Source organism: Lissotriton vulgaris, chromosome 4_1 (assembly GCF_964263255.1).
Source record: "Lissotriton vulgaris chromosome 4_1, aLisVul1.2, whole genome shotgun sequence".
NCBI classification, from domain to species: Eukaryota; Metazoa; Chordata; class Amphibia; order Caudata; family Salamandridae; genus Lissotriton; species Lissotriton vulgaris.
The window spans coordinates 1,538,219,514-1,538,241,092 of record NC_141691.1 but is presented as its reverse complement, the minus strand read 5'-3'; the positions used below and the strand labels follow the sequence as shown (position 1 = coordinate 1,538,241,092).

General features: G+C 46.0%; 1 protein-coding gene across 1 annotated transcript in view; it reads left to right on the top strand.

Annotated features, from left to right (window-relative positions):
* Positions 1-21,579, top strand: part of NSMAF (neutral sphingomyelinase activation associated factor) — a 606,375-nt gene that overhangs the window by 153,792 nt on the left and 431,004 nt on the right. Inside the window, exon 10 of the mRNA XM_086965781.1 lies at positions 1,089-1,218. Coding sequence (XP_086821907.1) covers positions 1,089-1,218 — 130 coding nt within the window. The remainder of the gene's footprint in view (positions 1-1,088; positions 1,219-21,579) is intronic.

Sequence of the window (21,579 nt, the reverse complement as noted above, 5' to 3'; positions counted from 1 at the left end):
AGGTAGATACCTTGATAGGATCATAGCGATTCCGTCGTCGTAGAGATTCTGCCAGTGTAGAATGAATTTTCGATGAAATAAACTCCGATTTAAAAAAAATAAATAAATAATAAAATGAATAGATTTGAAATTGATGAAAATCCTTCTCCTAAAATCCAATTTAAGAGTTCTTTTCCCCTCGTCGCCAGTGTGGAAAAGATACCAAAAAGGCAGGATGAAGTTGGTTCAGGAGTTTAATAGAAAGACATCCGGTTACAAGTCCAGTGAAGGTAGTTATGCCCGCATCATTCCAACCACCCAACTCCTCACCTTTCAAATGATGCAGCATGCATGTGCACCAAGCAACAACCAACACGAGATAGACACGAGTCACATCTCGTGCTATCTCGTGCTATACAACACAAAGAGCAAGTTACTTCCCTTCAATAATGCACTTTCTGGTGGAAACTTTATCTAACCATAGATTCCCCACTATTTTCCCAATTCCCTGTTTTGTGGAGTGGGCTCTTTACTATCTAAAAGGGTCTGAGTTAGGAATCAGCACTGTCTCGGGCAATTTGTTCTCAGTTCCACGTCTGAGGGCGCAGATGGAGAAAGTCACAGGAAACTGACGTTAGCGCGCAGGGTTGATGCTTGTATGTGGCTCTATTTCTTCTTTTCCTAGTAAGTATAGAGTCACTATGGAGCTGGTGCAGCACCCGCTGCCATTGTACAGGGGTATTGCTGAAATAGTTCTCCAAACTCATTATGATGCCCGGGATAGTCTAAAGGTAAAGAATCTTTGGTTTTATAGACTATCCACCAGAAATAGTGTTATTGAAGGTAAGTAACTTTTTCTTCAGGATGATGCCCCAGAGCAACTGAGCAAGTCGCAAATTATCCTATTGGCACCTTTTTAATTCCTCCATGTAGCCGACATTTCACTCCGTGGTAAAAGAGTTAGCCTTATTAACAAAATTGCTATATTCTTCCCCACACAGTGAATTTGTGTATTTGGTAATTGTATAACACAAATATAGTTGAATATTGTATGTCATTTCTTTTTTCTTTTTGGGCTTTGTAGTTATTGTTTGATATGTGTTTCTTAGGCTTCATAGTATTACTGAAGTTTCACAAATGGAATGTAGTGCGGAAATGGTGACCCCCTTGGTATCCAATCCTGGGCATGTTTGCATCACAGATAAATGCCTGTACTTCCAGCCTCTAAACGGTTATCCTGTAAGTGAGAACTCCTTACTTATTTGTATGTTTTACAATATGGTCATCAATGTGCTTTGTGCCTTTGCGTGAGTTCTGAAATCTGTCAGACCTACTAAAAATGTGCAGATATCCAAAGCCCGTCTCACAAATGTCGATAGAAAATGATTGGACTTAATACTTGATTGAATTGAGATGCCAGACTCTTAACCATATCTCATATTAGCTGCACATTTGTATGCATGTGTAAAGATTTGTTAACCATATTTCAAGTCTCACTTTAATTGTTTTTGCTCTTCTATTATAAAACTAGTAGTGGAAATGCATACTTTAGTGAGTGCTGAATGTTAGCAGTTATGTAGTGCACGCTTGTCTGTGTGCTTGCTTCCCCACACCCGGTTAGAGGTGAGCACTGGCTGCGCTGGTATGAATAAAACAAAATACAGCTACTTACAATGTGCTTGATGGAGACGGCTTGTCTTCTTAGAAAGCAGACATCCCCGGGTCCTGGGGAATACCCGGAATTTCCCACCCCACTGCCAGGCCGCACTTTGGAATGGATCCGAGGTTCCCAGGCTTCATAACAATGCATATTTAGGTGGTGGGTGGAGAAAATCTTTTTAGGATGGGGCATTAGCTGACTTCCTCAAAAAGCCTAACTCTGGGTAACTGGGAAGCAAATGTCCTAACAAAATCGTATTGGTTCGTTTTGTGATGTAGAAACACAGGAAGAGAAAGGAAAATATTAAAATCTTAGTTGCGAAGTCAATAAATGGAGAATGTTATATTTTGTACATTTATGTCAAGCACATGAATATATTTCATGTTAAGAGGAGTAAAAATGACAACAAACAATTATGTGCAGAATGCTTGCGAAATCAGTTGGATAATTATATTCCTCGTGGCGCTATGCTTTTAAATGTGGCCTTTTTAGAGAAAGGAATTACCTGTTTGTGGGATCCTAGTCATCCTATAAAATGCGTATCACATTATCCTACACATGTTATTGAAATCAGTGAGCGAGTGTTCAAAGCATATCAACATTGAGAAGTGAAGTGTGAACAATTCACGGCATACAAACATTTCTTCGGCTAATGCATCAACTAAGCAATCAAACTGGCGTGGGCCTTCATAAGCACATTAATTTTTATGTCAACAGTTCCACAGTTTTATATTTATCGGCATTAACAGTTGACATATTCATTACAGTGAATCGTGCTAATAGAAGACAAGATGATTGGACTGTTATCAAATCTGCCAAAGTGCTTGTTAAACCGTAATTATGTTCCATCTGGTTTTTTCTTCCTTTGTTTGGTTGTCCTGGTTGCTTGTGCTCATTGTTCTAACTCCTCCACCACGGATTAGGGTTCCATTTGCTCTGCGTTGATACAGGAGTAGTGTAAACTTTAATCTGAAGAATCCAACTGGTGTTACCCATTGCATGTGATAGTAAGAGGTGTTCTGTCCCAGGTTACTCCTAATTTTTGAAGCGATTGCTCCTATTTTATTGATGAAAAGGACTATCAAATTATATCGAATCACAGTAAGTTAATTTCTTTTTAAATGTTAATAAATGATGTGTTTAAACTGAATGTTGTTTTGTTCCCCACATCATTTGTTCGGGTTTTAGCATATCTTTTTTATTATTGTGTATAAAGTACCTATTTTTTTGTCAGCATATCCACATTTCTGGGTTTTTTCCAGACCCTCATGTAGATAAAAAACTGTTTTAGAACCATGGTATCCATCGCTTTATCCCTCCATCCTTTTCCAGTAGTACATTTTCGAGGAATAATCTGGTATACATTTCAGAAATTTGTTTGCTGACAGTGCCATTTATTTCAAAGTTACTGGATTTGTAATCATAATTTGATTATTGAAGATATCTTGTCCTTTTTCTAAAATGTCTTGTAATAGCAAGGTCAAGAGGCTATTAATACATTCTGTATACGAAAGGATCAGTTTGCTTCAGACGATGATGAAATTGTAAATTAAGGTGGGCATTTTCAAACAATATATAAAAATTCTTGTTTCGTAGAGTATCCAGTCAATCTTTTATATGATAGTGAATTGTATTCAGAGTCGAAAAGCTCTTAGTAGATATGCCAGTTCTTAATGGATCATAGATTTACCAACATGTTTTTCACCCCCTGGTGAGGACATCATAGACCCGCACAGGGGACCACATGTCCCAGCAGGCTCTGCCACTGGGAGAAAACTTGCTGAAAGTTTGTACCAGCCACCACCCGCCTTATAGGCCAATGATGACTCTTGCATTGCGGGACTTGACTGACCCTCACAGGGGGATCACACCTCCCAGCAGCGTTTCCCACTGTGACCGACTTTATGAAGGTTTTTTCCTGCCATCACCCGCTTTATATGCAAAAAGTGGTTCTGTCGGATTGTACTCAATCTCTTTGATTCAAACAATTACTTAGCTCACAAATTTCTCATATATACTTTTTTCATGAAAAACATAGAGATACTTTGAAGAAAAAGCACACACCAAACGTTATTTTTCTAGTCCGCAAAGTTGTAATTATTCAGTCACTTTGCAAAACTTTTGTTCTTTTTGAATATTTAAAAAACGGTTGTCCATATACATTGAAAATATAATGACAATAAATAAGTGCTGCGGTGAATAAACGTGATCTGTGACTAATGGTGACTGTTATAGTGATACAGTTTCGTGAAAACATGCAATTAGGTACACTGGTCCAGCAATAACTTCAATTTACTCAAACAGTATTGTAAATCATATTATTCTGTTGAGATGTAGTGAGGACCAATTGGAGGATTAGCGTCTACAGGCTAGCCCATCCGTGCCCGTCTGAGACTAGGCTGGGCCAAGCCACTCCCCTTTCACCGTAGGTCTGGTAAAGTCACCTCGCCTTCCCTATATCTGCGGTCAGCATCACCCCTCTTCCTGTCCGGCACCAGTTTATTTCTCTTCACAGTAGCTAGCTAACCTGCAGCGCTCCCCTAACCCCAGGCATCCTTGGCCTGCAACGCATACCCTCTGCCTGCCCACCCCCCGGGGCTGCCTAGTCTGCTTTGCCTCCTGCCCTGTCTACTGCTCTGCTGTCCTGCTGAACCACTGTTGCCCATCCAACTGACCCATTGAGCCAGTAGTCCCCAGCATTCCCGCCTCCTGCTACTCTCTCTGCCATACCAGGTACTTTCCTCTGTGGAGGTCCCCAGCCCCCCAAGGACTGTAACTGCTTCACCTCGGACGAACTTCGAGCCCTGGACCCCTGATGCCAGGACAACAACAACAACAACAACTGTGCACATACCTCCTCCAGGACCGCTGAAGGTCCTTTTTTTGCCAGAACTGCTGCTTCAGCTGCATCACCTAAGATATCAACCACACCACGCCCATCAGCAACACCTCAGGAAAGATCCACTGCTTGCTGATCAACGCATTCTCACTTGGAAAACACACCAAGGAAATCTGAGACACTATCTCGACCCATGCTCAGGATGCTGTCGTCATCATAGAGACTTGGCTGAACTCTGCATCGGCTCCAGACATCGCCACCTCCGGATATAAGATTGCACACCAGGACCAATCCAACAGAAACTATGGAGGAATTGCCATAATCTACGAACAGACCTTCAAATGGTCTACCACAAGACCAGTGCTAGTGTTACTAGATATGTCAGCCGCATTTGATACGGTGAACCATGGAAAGACTGAATAGCCTGGGGGTTAAAGGACGAGCCCTGCAGTGGCTTCAATCTTATCTATCAGAGAGACAACAGGAGGTGACTATGCCTCCGTTTGAGTCTAATAACTCTCCGGTACATCATGGGGTTCCGCAGGGATCTGCGAACCTGTTTAATAACTATTTGCGTCCTCTACTCTCCCTTGTTAAGTCCTTCGGAATCGACTTGATTAACTACGCAGATGACACCCAATTGGTGTTTTCCCTGGAAGAGAAACAGGCGGTGTCCATAGATCAGTTCCAGGAGTGCATGCGCCAGACAGTAAGCTGGCTCAGGAAAAACTCCCTACAATTTAATGGGGGGAATACAGAGGTGATATTTTGCCCTACTCCCACTAGTTTACAGCTACGTTCGATACCAGAGTTTCAGCTTACCCCAGAAGAGGATCCCCTGGTCCCCGCTAAAACATTGCGCAACTTGGGGATATTAGTGGATGGTAGTCTCCAAATGTAGTCTCAGGCAAATAAAACTGTCAGCGTCTGCTTCTCCCTGTTGTGGATGTTGCAACAGATTCTTCCGTTCCTGCCTACAGAAACCTGTTTGCTTATAGTGAGGAGCGTAATTCTTAGCAGATTGGACTACTGCAATGCTCTGTATCTGGGAGTCCCACAATACATTTTAAAGAGCTTGAAGAGAGTCCAGTCTATGGCAGCTAAGTTGGCGCTAAATAGGCAGCGTAGGTCTTCTATGAGTTTAGCCTTAAGAGACCTACACTGGTTGCCTATTAAAGAGAGAATTTGCTTTAAATCTCTTTGCATTGTGTACAAAGCGGCACATGAGGAGGGTCCTATCCCACTGCAGGAGAGGTTTATATGGCACAATCCGAAAAGACAACTTCACTCCTCGAACGCAAATTTTATTAAGACCTCTAGGTTTAGGAAAACCAGAATGGGGGGGCAGAGCCTTCAGAGTGGCTGCTGCACGATTATGGAATGATCTGCCTCAGTCCATCAGACAGGCCAATTTGTGGGCCTGTTTCAGAAAGAATCTGAAAACCTGGTTGTTCCCACGGATGGAAAACTAGTCCTCTCATTGCCTACTATGGGCTGGTAACGAGCTGACCATCACCAAATCTAAAGCTCCAGGATACCCGTAGGTTGACAGTTTTCGCGCTATATAAATGTACCATGCAACATACAACAGATGACTCATCCCCCTTTATTGAGCGCCTCCACTAACAACTCTGAATTAACTGCAAAATCCCATCAGAGGCATCCTCGCTACAGGCCTCCAGGACTCTGCCCTTCCTTCTGCAACAACCTCCTCGACTTGAAAACACTGAAGACGCCAACACGGCCTCCCTCCTAGAAAGTATGACCAACCTTGGACTCAAACACCTGGTCGCTAACCCCACCCACACCACAGGACACACGCTCGACCCTATCTTCTCATCCGGGAACAGAGTTAAAAAACACCCACACTGAGGAGCTCACCTGGACCGACCACCACTGCGTCCACTTCGTCATCTTGGAACCCCCCCCCCCCCCCCAAAATCCCTGACTCCACAGCCAGCAAGAGCCGGCGCTGCTAGTCAAAGGTTTCAAAACAACAATGGACAAACGCACTCACCTCCTGCCTAACCACCACCACCACCGAGCACCCAGAACAACCGACAAACAACTTTGCAAACTGTATCACGACAAGCGCTGATGAAGTCGCACCGAAGGAACTCGCCAAACCCAAGAATTGAACACAACACTCCAACTGATTCATGGCAGAAATGAAAATCCAGAAACGTGACTGCAGACAGAAGGAAGGATGATGACTCGCCAGCAAGACCCTCGAGGACCGAAAACACTTCAAAGACTCCCTCAACCAATCCCACCACCTCCTGAAGAACACCAAGAAGACCGCCCTAGCCACCCGCATCAAGGACTGCTCCAACAACATCAAGGGACTATTCAACATAGTCAAGGAGTTCACCAACGCCTCTGATATTGAAAACAACATCACACCCTTGCAAGATCTTTGCGACACCCTCACAGATTTTTTTTTTTTTTTACAACAAAATCAACAACATCTACCTAGACTTAGCACCCCAACTGCCCGACGAGGACAGCATCAACCACATCATGCCCACTGATGCATATCCACACCAGCTCAACTCTTGGAACACCCTCCCTGTGAAGGAAACTGCATCCATCATGAGATCATCCAGTCGAGAGCCCCAGCAGACACAATACTTCCAAACTCTGCAATCAACCCATCCGCAAAGAACTTAACACAGTCCTTAACTCCTCAATTACTACAGCCCACTTACCCCAGAAATGGCATATGCCGATGTGAAGCCGCTGCTGAAGAAGCCATCCGCGAACCCAGGAGAACCTAAGTTCTACCGACCCATCTCCATGCACCCTTTCCCAGCCAAGGACATTTATATAGCTGTCAACATCCAGCTCACTACACATCTGAAGAACCGTAGCCTTCTGGACCTCTCCCAATCCAGCTTCAGAGCTGCCCACAACACTGAGACAACCCTAGTCGCAACCACAGATGGCACCAGAATGCTGCTAGACCACGGAGACATAGCAGCCCTCTTCCTCTTCGAACTCTCAGCAGCTTTCCACACTGTATCCTGCCACACACCGATAAACCGACTACACCAGATCAGAATCCATAAAGCAGCCCTCAAGTGGATCGCATCCTACCTCACAGGAAGAACGCAGAGGGTCATCCAACTGTCCTACTCCTCACTCCCTAAAAACATCACCTGCGGTGTACCTCAAAGCTCACCCTTCAGCCTAACGCTTCAACATCTACAGAACACCCCTGTTCAATATCGTCAAGAGCCATGGACATCATCTCCTACGCCAACGACACTCGACTCATCCTCTCACTAACCACCCAACAACAAGTTCCAAAGATGCATAAAATATGTGGCCACTGGATGAACAACTGTCTCAAACTCAACACTGACAAAACAGAAGTACTCATCTTCGGGAAAGACAAATATACCTTCTGGAACAACGAATGTTGTCACCTGAGCTGGGCCCAAACCTACCGAACACGCCCGCAACTTCTGCATCATCCTCGACAGCCAACTATCCATGAAGAAGCCGGTCAGCGCCTTCTCTTCCGCCTGCGTCCACACCCTACAAATGCTCAGATGACTTTCACCCAGCACCAGACATACAGTCAACCAAGCTCTAGTCACCAGCAGGCTAGAATATGACGACTCCCTCTACATAGGAATGACCACCCAACTCATGACCAAACTTCGGATTATCCAGAGCACAGTAGCCAGACTCGTCCTCGACCTCCCCAGATGGACTCCCATCACCCCTCACCTCCGGAAACTCCACTGGTTACCAGTCGCAAAGAAATACCAGTTCAATCTCACCCACTCTTACAAGACACTACACAACGAAGGACCGGCATACCTCACCAATCGAATTAATTTCCACTAACCTACCAGGAAATTCTACTGCAAATCCCTCTCTCTAGCAGCCACCTGACTCATTCGCCGGATGTACAGTGGAAGCCGCTCCATCTCCCACCTGGCAGGTGAGACCTGGAATTGCCATCCCCTGCACCTCAGAGCCTCACCATCTCGCCAGCAGTTCAGGAAGGACCTCAAGACCTGGATGTCCAACCAACAGAAGAACTGGCAGCATGTCCTCCCAGTGCCTTGAGACCCTCATGGGTGATGCAGCCTTGCTCTGCAAATCCTGAATGATTGATAGATAGAATCCGGTAAGAAAAAAACCTTAATGATCTGATAATAGTGCTGCAAAGGAAGAGTATGAAACTGATCCAGCTAAGAGCTGTCCCTCTACAATGACTGCTTTCCCTCTACAATGACTGCTTTCCCTCTACAATGACTGCTTTCCCTCTATTGAGCATTGTGCCATGTTTTCCTCCTCACTTCGTTGCTTACTTTTCCGCAGGCTTGAAGCATTTTATTCCCTTTGTAGTTATAGTTCTGACAGCCCAGCTATCTAATTCACCTATTGCTATCGATATTCACAGAGGAAATTTTGGATATCCCTCACCACTGACTCTTTTCGACAGCGTCTTCTACCATCAGCTTCAAACTTTCATAATGACGTCTTGTCTTATCCCGGCGGAGTGTTCCTCTTTACCCACTGCTTAGCTGTGCGAGTGCTTTCTTCTGCTCCACCCAATGCTTCATTGAACTGAATGAGGGGACTTCTTTACAATTGTTAAGCTCCGTGTCCACTGCTACTTATTCCCTCCAGTGTGATAAAGTTGCAGCGTTACCACATTCATCCCAGACCTATTGGGTTTGCCAATGTTTGTTCTGTCCTGAATTTTAGGGAAGGCACAGTCCGAGAGCTGCTACTTCCTTTTAGGAGCCACCCAGATGTACCCCTGTACATTAACAGCCCTGAACATTTTCCTACCATCATGACACCAAGAATAAGCAAGCAAAGACCATTAACCATTCTAAGTTCTAACGAAAACCTTTTCTACACGGGCAGTGCCCACACTTTCTGTCACCATTCTTTAAATGCACCTTCAACCTTTTTGTGTCAAAGCAGTGCACATTGCAAAGATGAACGGTTTTTGTCGGGAATTGGGATCCTTTTGAGTTGTCATGGCAATTGCATCCCTTTGCACCGTGTAACATCACTCAAGTTCTGCTGGTTCAGACCCTCAACCGGTTTGCTTCTTGCCGTTATCAGGCAGTGATTGCTTTTGGGTCCGATGTTATCGGACCCAAAGAGTACAAATCGGGCGAGCGCGGGGACCGAAGAATGGGTCTCACGTTAACAGAGTACAGCCCAGGACGTCTCCTTACCAGGAAGATACCCGTATGATCATTTAAAGATCAAGACTTACTCCAGTATAGCCTGCGAGCCTCCCTCCCCAGCTAGCCGGACTGCAGGAGAGGCATCCTAGGGTCTGCCATGCAGAACATGTACCAGCCATCACGTGCGAGGATCGCATCTGTAATGTCTGCCTCGGTTGAGTGAACTAATTCCAAGTTTCCCCTTTTGCCATTTTAAGATTGTATATATTGCCCTGAAAGCGCAACGGGCACTGTGGCTGTGTAGCTCATCCGTCTGTTATACTAACTACAACAAGAACATTCTCTGTCATGTGCAAACCGGAGTCACTAGCCATTGCACGGCAGTGCTGACCGCAGCTAGTTCACCGTACCAGCTGCAATGAATGTCGTTTATAAACGATACTTAGTTAATAGTCAAATGACGCTTAAAGTACGGGACACAAACGATGCAACCAAATACTCCTGCAGGCAGGCAACAAGAACGCTCCTTAGCGGCTCAGCCTGTGGTATAACTCAACATAGCAAAATCTCTTATTTGTTCCAAGAAATGGACGTAAATGCAGTCTGAAATCCCAGCGCCCGTCGCTGCTTTTTGCCAGCAGTGGTTAAATTCGTTCCTAAATGTTCTGCCCTTGTGTATTCCAAGGCAGGCTTCAGCAGGATTGAAAACCCCGTCCATTGTGTCCGCCGTGGCGCTGCACTCCCGTCTCTAGGTAACAGGCACTTGTTCCCTTGCAAATGATACGCTTTGAAACCGGCCCTTTCATCTAGCCTGCCAGTCATCCCCACTTCTAATTTGCAGCATTTATTTGCTGCCCCATCTTTTATATTCACTTTATAGAAGAAGCCTGTTGTGTACTTCTGCAGGCCTAATGCTGTGAAGTGCAAAAGATTGTTGTTCATTATTTTGTGCTCCTTGCTGGTGTTTTGCTATATGGTTAACATTTGCTTAACATGTGACTCTAGTTTATTTTGAAGCGGTTGCCTACTTTTTATGACACATGCAACCTATTGACATCGTTAATAGGATCTTATTTTTAGCGTATATATTTTTCTCAGTGAAATTCTTTTAATGGTGAACAAGTGTATATCTCTTGATGTTTTTGTTTTGCTGTTACTACCACCATAGACTTCAGATGCATTAGAAGAGTGTTTCCCAAATTGTCGTTCAGGACCCACTGGTGGGTTGCGAGTCGATTTTTGGTAGGTCATGAAAGACCTGGTCTATGTAAGTAATGTTATAATGATTAGCCTTGTTTGTGCGCCAGTGCGAAGGCGCTGAACAATGGTTTTAAGTCCGGTTTTAAAACAAACTCTTGCAAGTATTCCCAAGCAAGACTCCGGGAGTACTAAACAACGTCATTTCAACAGATGCTCACTATCCTTGATCATACACAAACCATCCCACTTGTGTATGACATTCATACACAAACAGAGAAATGTGGATGTGGCTTAACGGCGTGAGCTGCCAGCTTTGGAGCAGGGGATCGAGGTTCAAGTCATCAGCCTTTTTGATTGTTGTGTTTTTGGTGGACCAATGCCACAGACCAGCACCCCAATCTGAAAAGTGTTTCAGCTCCAGTGTCCCCATCTGCCACAGATGGTAGATCAATATGTTGACAAAACTGGTAAACGATGTAGTTCAGCAGATACACAGCCTAGTCGATGGAGCCCTTCGGCCCATATGACTCCAAGTTTAATTTTAAACCAGGTCATCATTATTTTTTAAACACTCTTGTCCTTTTTTGTTGTTGCTCCATTTAAGCAAGTTGAGACCTGAATATTAAAGGCTTTCATATTTAATACCGTTGAGATGTTTCCAAAATGTGACAATCCACGATAATATATTGCAGGCAGGCGCGCAACACCCATTGGACTCACCGGGCTTCAGCCCCCCGTCGTGTGTGGCAGCCCAGGATGAGACAGATCCCGGGCACACACACAGCCGCACCCGAACGTTTTACAGGTCTTTAAAAGACCATTTGAATGTTAATTAGGCCTTGCAGTTGTTTCACCCCTTCTAAGAGCCCCTGCAGCTCCACTCTGCCTACTGATTAAAAGTTCAGCCCCCCCCCCCGAAATTTTTTCTTACCGTTCACCTGGCTTTCTAACTCTTGTCCCCCTCCTGAAGCCTCTATAAAGTACATGGGCAGGAAATGGTCCTCACTTCCCCTCACCGATTGGACAACGGCCCTTACTCAAGACCCCCCGAGAAAGGCCTTGAACCCTGCCTCAGCTTCTAGCAACTTTGATCACTGGATCTCCAGCACTTTAGACCAAGTTCTTCCCAAACGCCCTTGTAATCTCATCAGAAGACCTAAAGTTGCACCCTGGTACACTCCTGCTCTGAGGTTATTAAAGCTTGACTGCCGCAAACTAGAGAGAGCGTGGAGGAAGGACCATTCTCAGCCTAGGAAAGACGAATACAGGTCCGCAATGAGGCTCTATAAATCAGAGATTAAAATGGCGCAAACCTCCTTCTATGAAGGTAAAATTAGTGCTGCAGCAAATGCGCCTAGAGAAATCTTTAGGATAGCTAAGTCCCTCATTTCAGCTCCGGCTGAGCGTCCTTCTGTTGAAGGGGCACAAGACCGCTGTAATGAGCTAGCTGCTTTTTTTTCCAAGAAAATCTCGACCATATATTCATCTTTTAGTAATCCTACAGTCAATACCCCCTCCGTCCCTCCTAGGCCAGCTTACTCCTCGGTTCCCTGCAAACTGGACACAATTCCGCTTCTTAATGCCGCCAGCCTGGATAGATTAATCTCCAAAGTTTCTTCTGGCTCCCCCAATGACCCGGCACCCCCCCGGATCCTTGTCAAGGCACTGGACGTTATTCGTCCTGTGATCCTGGAAGCTTTAAACACCTCCATTGTGTCCAGGTCGGTCCCACTCGCTTGGAAGTGTGCCATGGTGAGGGCGCTTCTCAAGAAACCCTCCCTGGACCAGAACAACCTGTCCAACTACCGCCCCATTTCGTTGCTTCCCTGGTTGAGTAAACTGCTGGAGAGGCACACCAACAATATCTTAACAGACTATCTGGAGGCCAACTGTCTGTTGCGTGCCTCCCAGACAGGTTTTCTCCCTCAACATGGCACAGAAACTGCCATGTTGGCGGTCACAGAGGAAGCAAGAACGACTTTGGATCGGGGAGGAAAGGTGGCCATTATCCTGTTAGACCTTAGTGCCGCGTTCGACACGGTGAACCATGCCACGCTAGTATACCGACTGGCGGGCATGGGCGTGTCGGGCGCAGCTCTGGACTGGCTCACCTCCTTTTTGAGTGAGCGCTTTTTCCGGGTCTTTGAGGGTGAGACAGTCTCTCCTAAACATCCTCTCAGGTGTGGGGTCCCTCAGGGCTCCTCCCTGAGCCCGACCCTCTTTAACGCCTACATGGAACCTCTGGACAGGATAGCCCATCCCTTTGGTGTGCGTATAGTCACCTACGCGGATGATACGCAGCTGGTGGTCTCGTTAGACCACGCAGATGGATCATCCAACACCTTAGGCCCCTGTCTAGAGGCTGTTGCCAATTGGATGCAAGCTTCCTGTCTCAAGCTTAACGGGGAGAAGACAGACATCATTCTCCTTGGAAATCCCTCCCCGTCTGCTCTTGCACCCGTCTGGCCACCATGTCTTGGCGCTCCTCCTGCGCCCAAGTCCCAGATAAAGAGCCTCGGGATCTGGCTTGACACTGCCCTTGATTTCTCTGTCCAGGCTACTAAGACTGCTGCCACTTGCTTCGGACTAATGAGGATGCTCCGGCGGGTGCTCCCTTTGCTCCCTTTCCAGGCGAGGAGGATCATGGTCCAGGCCCTCATTCTCTCTCGCCTGGATTACGGGAACGCTCTCTACCTGGGAGCACCGGCTTCGGTCCTTCAGAGGCTCCAGGTCACACAAAACAGTGCGGCCCGTCTATTGTTCAATCTGTCCCGTCGGCAGTCGGCGAGGAAGGCCCTGAAGGACCTTCATTGGCTCCCAATGGCTGCCAGAGTGCAGTTCAAAGCTCTGTGCATTATGCACAAATCCTTCCACCGTGTAGGCCCAGCGATTCTGCACCCTCTGGTTATGCCTTATGTTCCAACACGCCCCCTTCGGTCTGGTACCCTGCAGCTGGCCACCTCCTCTAAAATTAACAAAGCCCGTTGGGGTGGCCGCTCTTTTTCTCATTCGGCGACCAGACTCTGGAATGCCCTCCCCTTTGCCATCCGGGGTAACAGCAACCTCCTCTTGTTCAGAAAGGCCCTAAAAACGCATTTGTTTGCTAAATCTCTCTGATCTGCCCCGAGCCTGCGCTAAAACCATTTTATCTTCAAGCGCTGCGAGGCCCCAGGGCGGTTATGCGCTATACAAATGCAATTTTTCATTTAATTTCATTTCATTATGCATTGATATAGCACCTTCAACCATAAGTTTGATACTATAGTATTTTATCAATCTGGGCATCGTACATTTCTAGTGTTGCATCGATTATACACTTCTTCAGCTGGAGTCTGTTGGTGTCCAGAAATAATGAGTTAGTCTGAAAGATAAGCAGGTGGGCTGGTCTTGATGGCTTTGATGCAGCTGGTTGTGAAGATTGTGCGAGACGACAAAAAAGGACAACTGAGTTCCATCAGGATGGAGTTTGGATGCAATCATATTTTTTCATGCCGTGGATGAGACATGCTTTCAGTGTGTCAGTGTAGATTCTGGAAGGCCACTGGGTAGGATGTTACTACCACCCCGATGTGAAAATATAAGGACTTGACTAACTATTGAAAGAAACAAATTGACTTTCTTTAGAAGAGAGATCTGTACCAGGCCATCATTTTAGATCTCGCCTAACGGCGAGTATGCGTCGTTGCTGTGAGAGGTATTGTATTCAGTAAAGGACTTGGAGTACGCCCATAGTTACCTTTTGCTGACTTGATTGTCATTCTTTTCAACTGCCTCCTAATTGGCCCCCATATGCCTCATATCCCCTCTTCCAGAGCATGGACAAAGTACTAATTGATTACATTTGATAGTATCCTTCAGCTATTCTTCTGCTGCTCGCACTGTGATACAGGGTGTTTTTTTTCTCTCCAATTTTCTGTCCGTCATTTCCACTTTCATGCTCCACTTTTAGGTTGCTTTTAAAATCTGTCCTTCAGGTTTGATTGTTGTTTCCTCAATTTGTTTTGGAATTCAGCACTTCCTTTTAAAGTACCAAGAAAATGGCTCGGAATATTAAAGCAGTTTGTGTGACTACATTTACTTGTAGGCTGTGCTTCTTCTTTAAGCATGCAAAGTATAGGTCTGTTTAAAGACTGACTGACTGACTGAATTATTTGTAAAGCGCGCTTATGCTGAGGCGTCTTGGCACTGCAGAACGGAAGACAGACATGATTAGCCTGATTAAAGCATGGAAAATAGCCAGGTTTTTAGTGCTTTCCTAAAACTGGTTTTATTAGTGTCCGAGCGCATCGTGAAGTGCAAAGTATTCCACAGTTTTGCTGCCTGGTAAGAAAAAGATTTGCCGCCCCATCGAGCTCTTCTTATTTTAGGCACGCAAATTAGGTCTTGGCTACTAGATCTTAGTGTGCGGGATGGCACATAGCGAGGAAATAGGTTTGTTATATCCTCTGGTTCTGTAGCGTTGAGGGACTTATGGACCAGGCAGAGAGCCTTGAATTGGACTCTACGCCTGACAGGAAGCCAATGAAGTTGGCGTACGGCATGCAATGTGGTATGGCACTTGGGGAGACCCAGTAATACTCTGGCTGCCGCATTTTGGATTGATTTGAGTTTTGCAAGCTGTTTTTCCCCTGTGCCTAGATACAGTGCATTGCAGTAGTCCACGTGGGACATTACCAGAGCTCCATTCACTGTTTTCCTCAAAGTGGGAGGAATGTAAGGTAGGATTTTTCTAAGAACCTTGATTGTGAAGAAACAGGTCGAAGTAACCTGGCTGATTTGAGCTGCACATGTTAGTTCCTTGTCAATTATGAACCCGAGGTTCCTCACCTTCTGTGCTTGGACTGGGCATGCACCGGCTTCTGGAGGCCACCAAAGGTGACTCCAGATGGAAGGTTTTTGACCAAATTCTATCACTTCGGTTTTTTCCGTATTGAGTTTTAAGAAATTCTCACTCATCCATCTCTTGACGCCAAGGAGACAGTTTCGGAAACGCTCTGCTGTTGCTTCCACCGTCTGAGAGAGTGATGAATGTAAATGTAAATAAATGTAAATTTAAATATTAGTGATACTACTAATTGAGTGTCATCGGCATAAGATACTAGATGCAGAGCATGCAATTTAATTAGTACTGCCAATGGGGTTACATATAGGTTGAATAATGTCGGAGAAAGCGCCGATCCCTGGGGGACGCCACATGGGAGAGAGAATTCTCCAGATTGGAGGCCTCCCCAGTGAATTTGCTGTAGTCGGGCATCTGTGATGCCCAATAGTCCCAGTCTGTCCAATAGAACCCCATGATTGACAGTATCAAATGCCGCTGTTAGGTCTAGCAAAATGAGGGCAGCTCTTCCTCCGTTATCCATAGTCCTCCGAATCTCCTCTATTGCCATGATTAAAGCCGATTCTGTGGAATGGCATGACCTGAAGCCATGTTGAGTGGCATCTAATAAATTATTTTGGTCTATGAATTCCATAAGCTCCTGATTCATAGCTTTTTCAAGAATCTTAGCCGGTATTGGAAGGCACGATATAGGACGATAATGCTTGTGTTCCAGGGGGTCCAAGGCTTCTTTCTTAAGGATGGGCCTTATACACATTTTTTTCCATCTGTGGGGAAAAATACTGGATCTGATAACCTCATTCCGCAAAGGGGTGAGAGTTAAGCTGATAGTCTCAGGTACCAGATGAAGTATGTATGGAGGGCAAGGGTCCAGAGGTGAGCCTGATTTTATCTGGGTTAACAGGCTGACTACCTGTTTTTCTTCTAAAAGTGAAAATTGAGAGAATTGATTATTAGCTGTTCCTGTAGGTTCCTTGTGGTTCAATACTGTTGTATTAGATTGATTGTGAAGATCATCATAAACCGCTTGGACTTTGTGCTGGAAGAACAAGGCCAGGTTTTCCACAAAATTCTGATCTGGAACAAAGATAGTGTCACGAGGGCTCTTATCCAAGTGTGAGACCGTTTTAAATAATTCCTTGGGGGAGTTTGAAGCCTCTTGGATTTTTTGAGTGAAATAGGCTGATTTAGCCTGTTGTATTTTTATCTTATATTCAAGTAGAACGGAGGTGTATTCCTTCCTACTATGGGAGCTGTAATCTGATCTCCAGATCCGCTCATAATGGCGACATTTAAGTTTGATTAATTTGACATCAGAAGTGTACCAAGGGGAAGTAGCTGAGCATCTTCTAGGTTTGTTGGTTTCTTCTGGAGCTAGCTCATCAATTACCTGGCTAATCCATGTATTGAAATTATTGGCCCCACTGTTGCTGTCGTAGGAATCAGATAGAGGGGGTTTTTGCGATAAGGCATTGGCGAGTTGGTTAGCTTGAATTTTCTTCCAGGAACGCATTTTAACTGGAAGAGAATGGTCCCTTCGACGAGTAATGGAAAGATTAGTTAGTAGATTGAAGGAGATGGCTGCATGGTCCGACCATGGTACTGGCATAATAGACGTTATCCTAATATGGTCATTGTTCGTAAAAATACCATCAAGTGTTTGGCCAGCTATATGCTTTGGTTTTAGGACTATCTGTTCCATCCCAAAGCTTTGGAAGTTATCGACTAGGGTGGCTGCATCGGTGTTGTTATTCTCCTCTAAATGAAAGTTAGTCACCTAGGACCGTGAAGGTGGCTGTGTCAACAGTGGATTCTAAGAAGGTTTGGAGCACTTTAATGAACTGGGCTCTTGGTCCCGGGGGCCTATAGACCAGTAAGCCTGATAATATTGGTTGGTTTCTGTCCTTGACTCTAAACGTTAGGGTTTCTGCTTCGAGACCTAGTTGTGGAAGGACATTTACTTTTAGGTAGGAACGATAAATAATGGCAATTCCTCCCCCCATTGCACCGGTTCGGTCTACATGTGCCACAGAGTAGCCGGTGGGGACAGCTATGTTCCAATCCGGTCATGACGAGTCAGAAGCCAAGGTTTCCGTGAGGAAAATCAAGTCAGCCGAGTTGTCTGTTATTAACATTCCTAACTCGTGTTTATGTCTAGGCATTGATCTTACATTAATTAATATGCATTTGAGTGTTTTCCGGAGGTTATCATTTTGCCTACCGGTGTTGGACAGATAGTTGGTCAGATTTTTAGGCCTGGACTATGAGCTGCTGATGGGTTGATGGCCATCTATGTAATGTAATAGAGTATTCTTGAGCCTAAAGCCACAAGCCGAGCAGGTAGCAGTGCTTATTGTATCGTGGTCAAGCATGATGGTTGGGCTCTTACAGAATCTAGGATTTAGTTCCAGTAGTTTATTTCTGAAAATACTAATTTTCGTAGGAGTTTTAGTAGAACAGGCAGGGGTTTGGGCGCGGATCCGGCGCGGACGGGCGCCGACGGGCTTGCCTTTGGCGCGCCCGCTGCACCTCCGGCCGAGCATGGGGCTAGGTAGGCTCTCCCCGGAAGTCGCAGCAGCTAGAGCGCGTCCCCACCTTTCTCAAGATGGCGGCTGTGCTCTTTCCGGAGACCCGGAATTACCCTGCTCTCCCTCCGCAACAAACGGGACTTCCCGCGGCAGAACAGGGATAACGGGCACTAAGGTACTGTTGTGGTGACCAGATTCTAATTATATAAATGCTCAAGCAATTTTTAAAAGCGTAACAATTTTTAAAAAGAACGTAGTAATCCCGTCTAAAAACAGATTGCAGCGAATTTTACTCGGCAGCAGTTTTCCTAATATGAGACCTAAGGACAAGCTAAGTTGCTCTAGCAGCTTCTGTGAGTTTCCTTCTAGTGCTGCGCGTCCGGCCGAGTCTTGCCTAAGTAGGCTCTCCCCGGAAGTCGCGGCAGCTAGAGCGCGTCCCCACCTGTCTCAAGATGGCGGCTGTGCTCTTTCCGGAGACCCGAAATTGCCATGCTCTCCCTCCGCAACAAACGGGACTTCCCGCGTCGGAACAGGGATAACGGGCACTAAGGTACTGTTATGGTGACCAGATTCAAATTATACAAATGCTCAAGCAATTTTTAGAAGGGTAAGAATTTTTAAAAAGAACGTAGCACTCACGTCTAAAAACAGATTGCAGCGAATTTAACTCGGCAGCAGTTTTCCTAATATGAGACCTAAGGACAAGCTAAGTTGCTCTAGCTGCTTCTGCGAGTTTCCTTCTATCATGCACTGGACTGAGACTAGACTCTACCCCCTCCACTCCACTCCAATCTACCCAATCGAGTCTACCCCAATCCACCCCACTTCACTTCAATCTACCCCTCTCCACTCCAATCTACCCCACTCCTTTCCATTCCACTCCACTCCAATCTACCCCACTCCTTTCCACTCCAATCTACCCCACCCCAACCACTTCACTCCAATCCACCCCAATCTACCCAGCTACACTCCAATCTATCCTGATCTACCCCTCTCCACTCTAATCTACCCAACTCCATTCTAGCCCATCCTACTCCAGCCTATCCCACCCCACTCCACCACAATCTACCCTACTCCATTCTAACCCAATCTTCCTCACTCCAATCTACCCCACCCCAATCTACCCCACTCACCTCACCCCTATCTACCTCACTCACTCCACTCCAATCTACCCACTTGACCCAAATGGACCCCTTCTAATCTGCTCCTATCTAGCCCACTACATCTACCACACATCACTCCCATCTATCCAACTCAACTTCACCCCACCCCAGTCTACTCCAGTCCACCCCAATCCACACAACTACACTCCAGTTTACCCGTTTCTACAACACTACTCTTCTCCACTCTGCCCCTCTCCACCTTACGCTGCCCCAATATACCCAATTTAACTCCAGTCTATCCCACTCCACTCTTCCCCACTCCATTCTAAGCAGTCTACCCCAACCCACTTCAATCTACCCCACTTCACACTAATCTACCCACTCCAACCCTCTCTACTCCACTCTACCCCACTTCACTCCAATTTACCCTAGTCTACTCAATCTCCCCCAGTCCACTCCACTCCAATCTACCCCACTGTACTCTACTCCAGTATACTTCACCCCAATCCAGTCTACCCCATTCCAGTCTACCCCATTCCAATCCACTTTACCCCACTCCACCCCACACCACTTTACCCCACTCCACTCTCCCCAACTCCACCTTAGTCTGCCCCAATCTACCCTACTCAAATCCAATCGTTCCCACTCCAGTATACCCCAATACAATCTAAGCCAGTTTACCCCTATCCACCCCACTCCTATCCACCCAGCTCCAATCTACCCCTCTCTATCCCATTATATCCCACTCATCTCTAGTCTATCCCACTCAACTCCAATCGACCCCACTTCCCTCCAGTCTATCCCGCTCTACCCCACTACAATTTACTCCACTGCAATGTATCCCATTCCACTATACCCCACTCCACCCCACTCCACTACAATCTTCCCCAGGCTACCCTACTTCTTTCGACTCCAATGTACTCCAATCTACTGCCCTCCAATCTACCCCAGGTCACTTCACAGCACCCAAATATTTCACACTCCACTGCACTATAATCTTCCTCACCCCTGCCCGTTCCATTCCTGTTTACCCCAATCTACCCCACTACACTCTAATATACCCACTTCACTACAATCTACCCAACTCCAGTTTACACCACTCTAATCTATCAAACCCCAGTCCAGTTTACCCCAGTTTATCCCCGTATATCCCATCACAGTCTGCCCCATTCCACTTCAATCTACGCCACTCAAATTTATGCCACTCCAATTTACCCCACACCAATCTACCCCCACTCAACTGCACTTGAATATACCACACTCTAATTTACCACAACCCACTACAATCTACCTCAGTCTGCCCTCTCCAGTGCAACCCAGTCTGCCCCAATTTACCCCACTCCACTCTACCCCACTCCGATCTCCCTCACTCCACTCCAGTCTACCCCTCTCTACTCTAGTTCCATCTATCCCAGTCCACCCAATCTACCCACGCCACCCCATTTTACTCCAATTACACCAGTGCAACCAAATCCACCCGACTCCAATCTACCCCACTGCACTTCAGTCGACCCCAATCTACTCCTCTCCAATCTACCCCACTTCACCCCAATTTACGCCCTCCACCTCACTCAAATCTACCTCGCTCACATCTACTCCTATCCACTCCAGTGTAGCCCACACCAATCTACCTAAATCTGTCCCACTGCACTCTACTGTACTTAACTCCAGTTTACGCCACTTTAATCCAATCTGCCTGCTCCAGTTTGTCACACTCCAGTCTGCCCCATTCTGCCCCACTCCAGTCTACTCCACTCAATTCCACCCCAATCTACTCCACTCCACCCCATTCTAACCCACACCACTCCAACCCACACCACTCCAATCTACCCCACTCTACCCCAGTCCCCCTCCAACCCACCCCAATCTATCCAATTGCATTCCAATCTACCCCGCACCATCCCACTGCTCTGTAATCTACCCCGGTCTACCCAATTCACTTCAATCTACCCCAATCCCAATTGGTCTCGCCTTAAATTGGTGTTGCTAATTCTTTTTGCTGAAGCTGTTCTGCATCAGTAATAAGAAAAGAAAAGAAGCTTGTTTGTTGATGTAGAAATGCATCACCAAAAATACAATAACTTGACTTTTCCTTTACTATTCGAACATGCAGTGGCAAAGTCAATAGGTCTCGCCTTTGGGATCCATTTTCTTTGGCAATGGCTTTCAGCCCAATGCTGCTTCATTAAGAATTAGAAAGGTCATATGCAAATTGAGCACACCGGAAGTTCTGCACTCACGTTTTATTCATATTGCGGAGTGCATTTT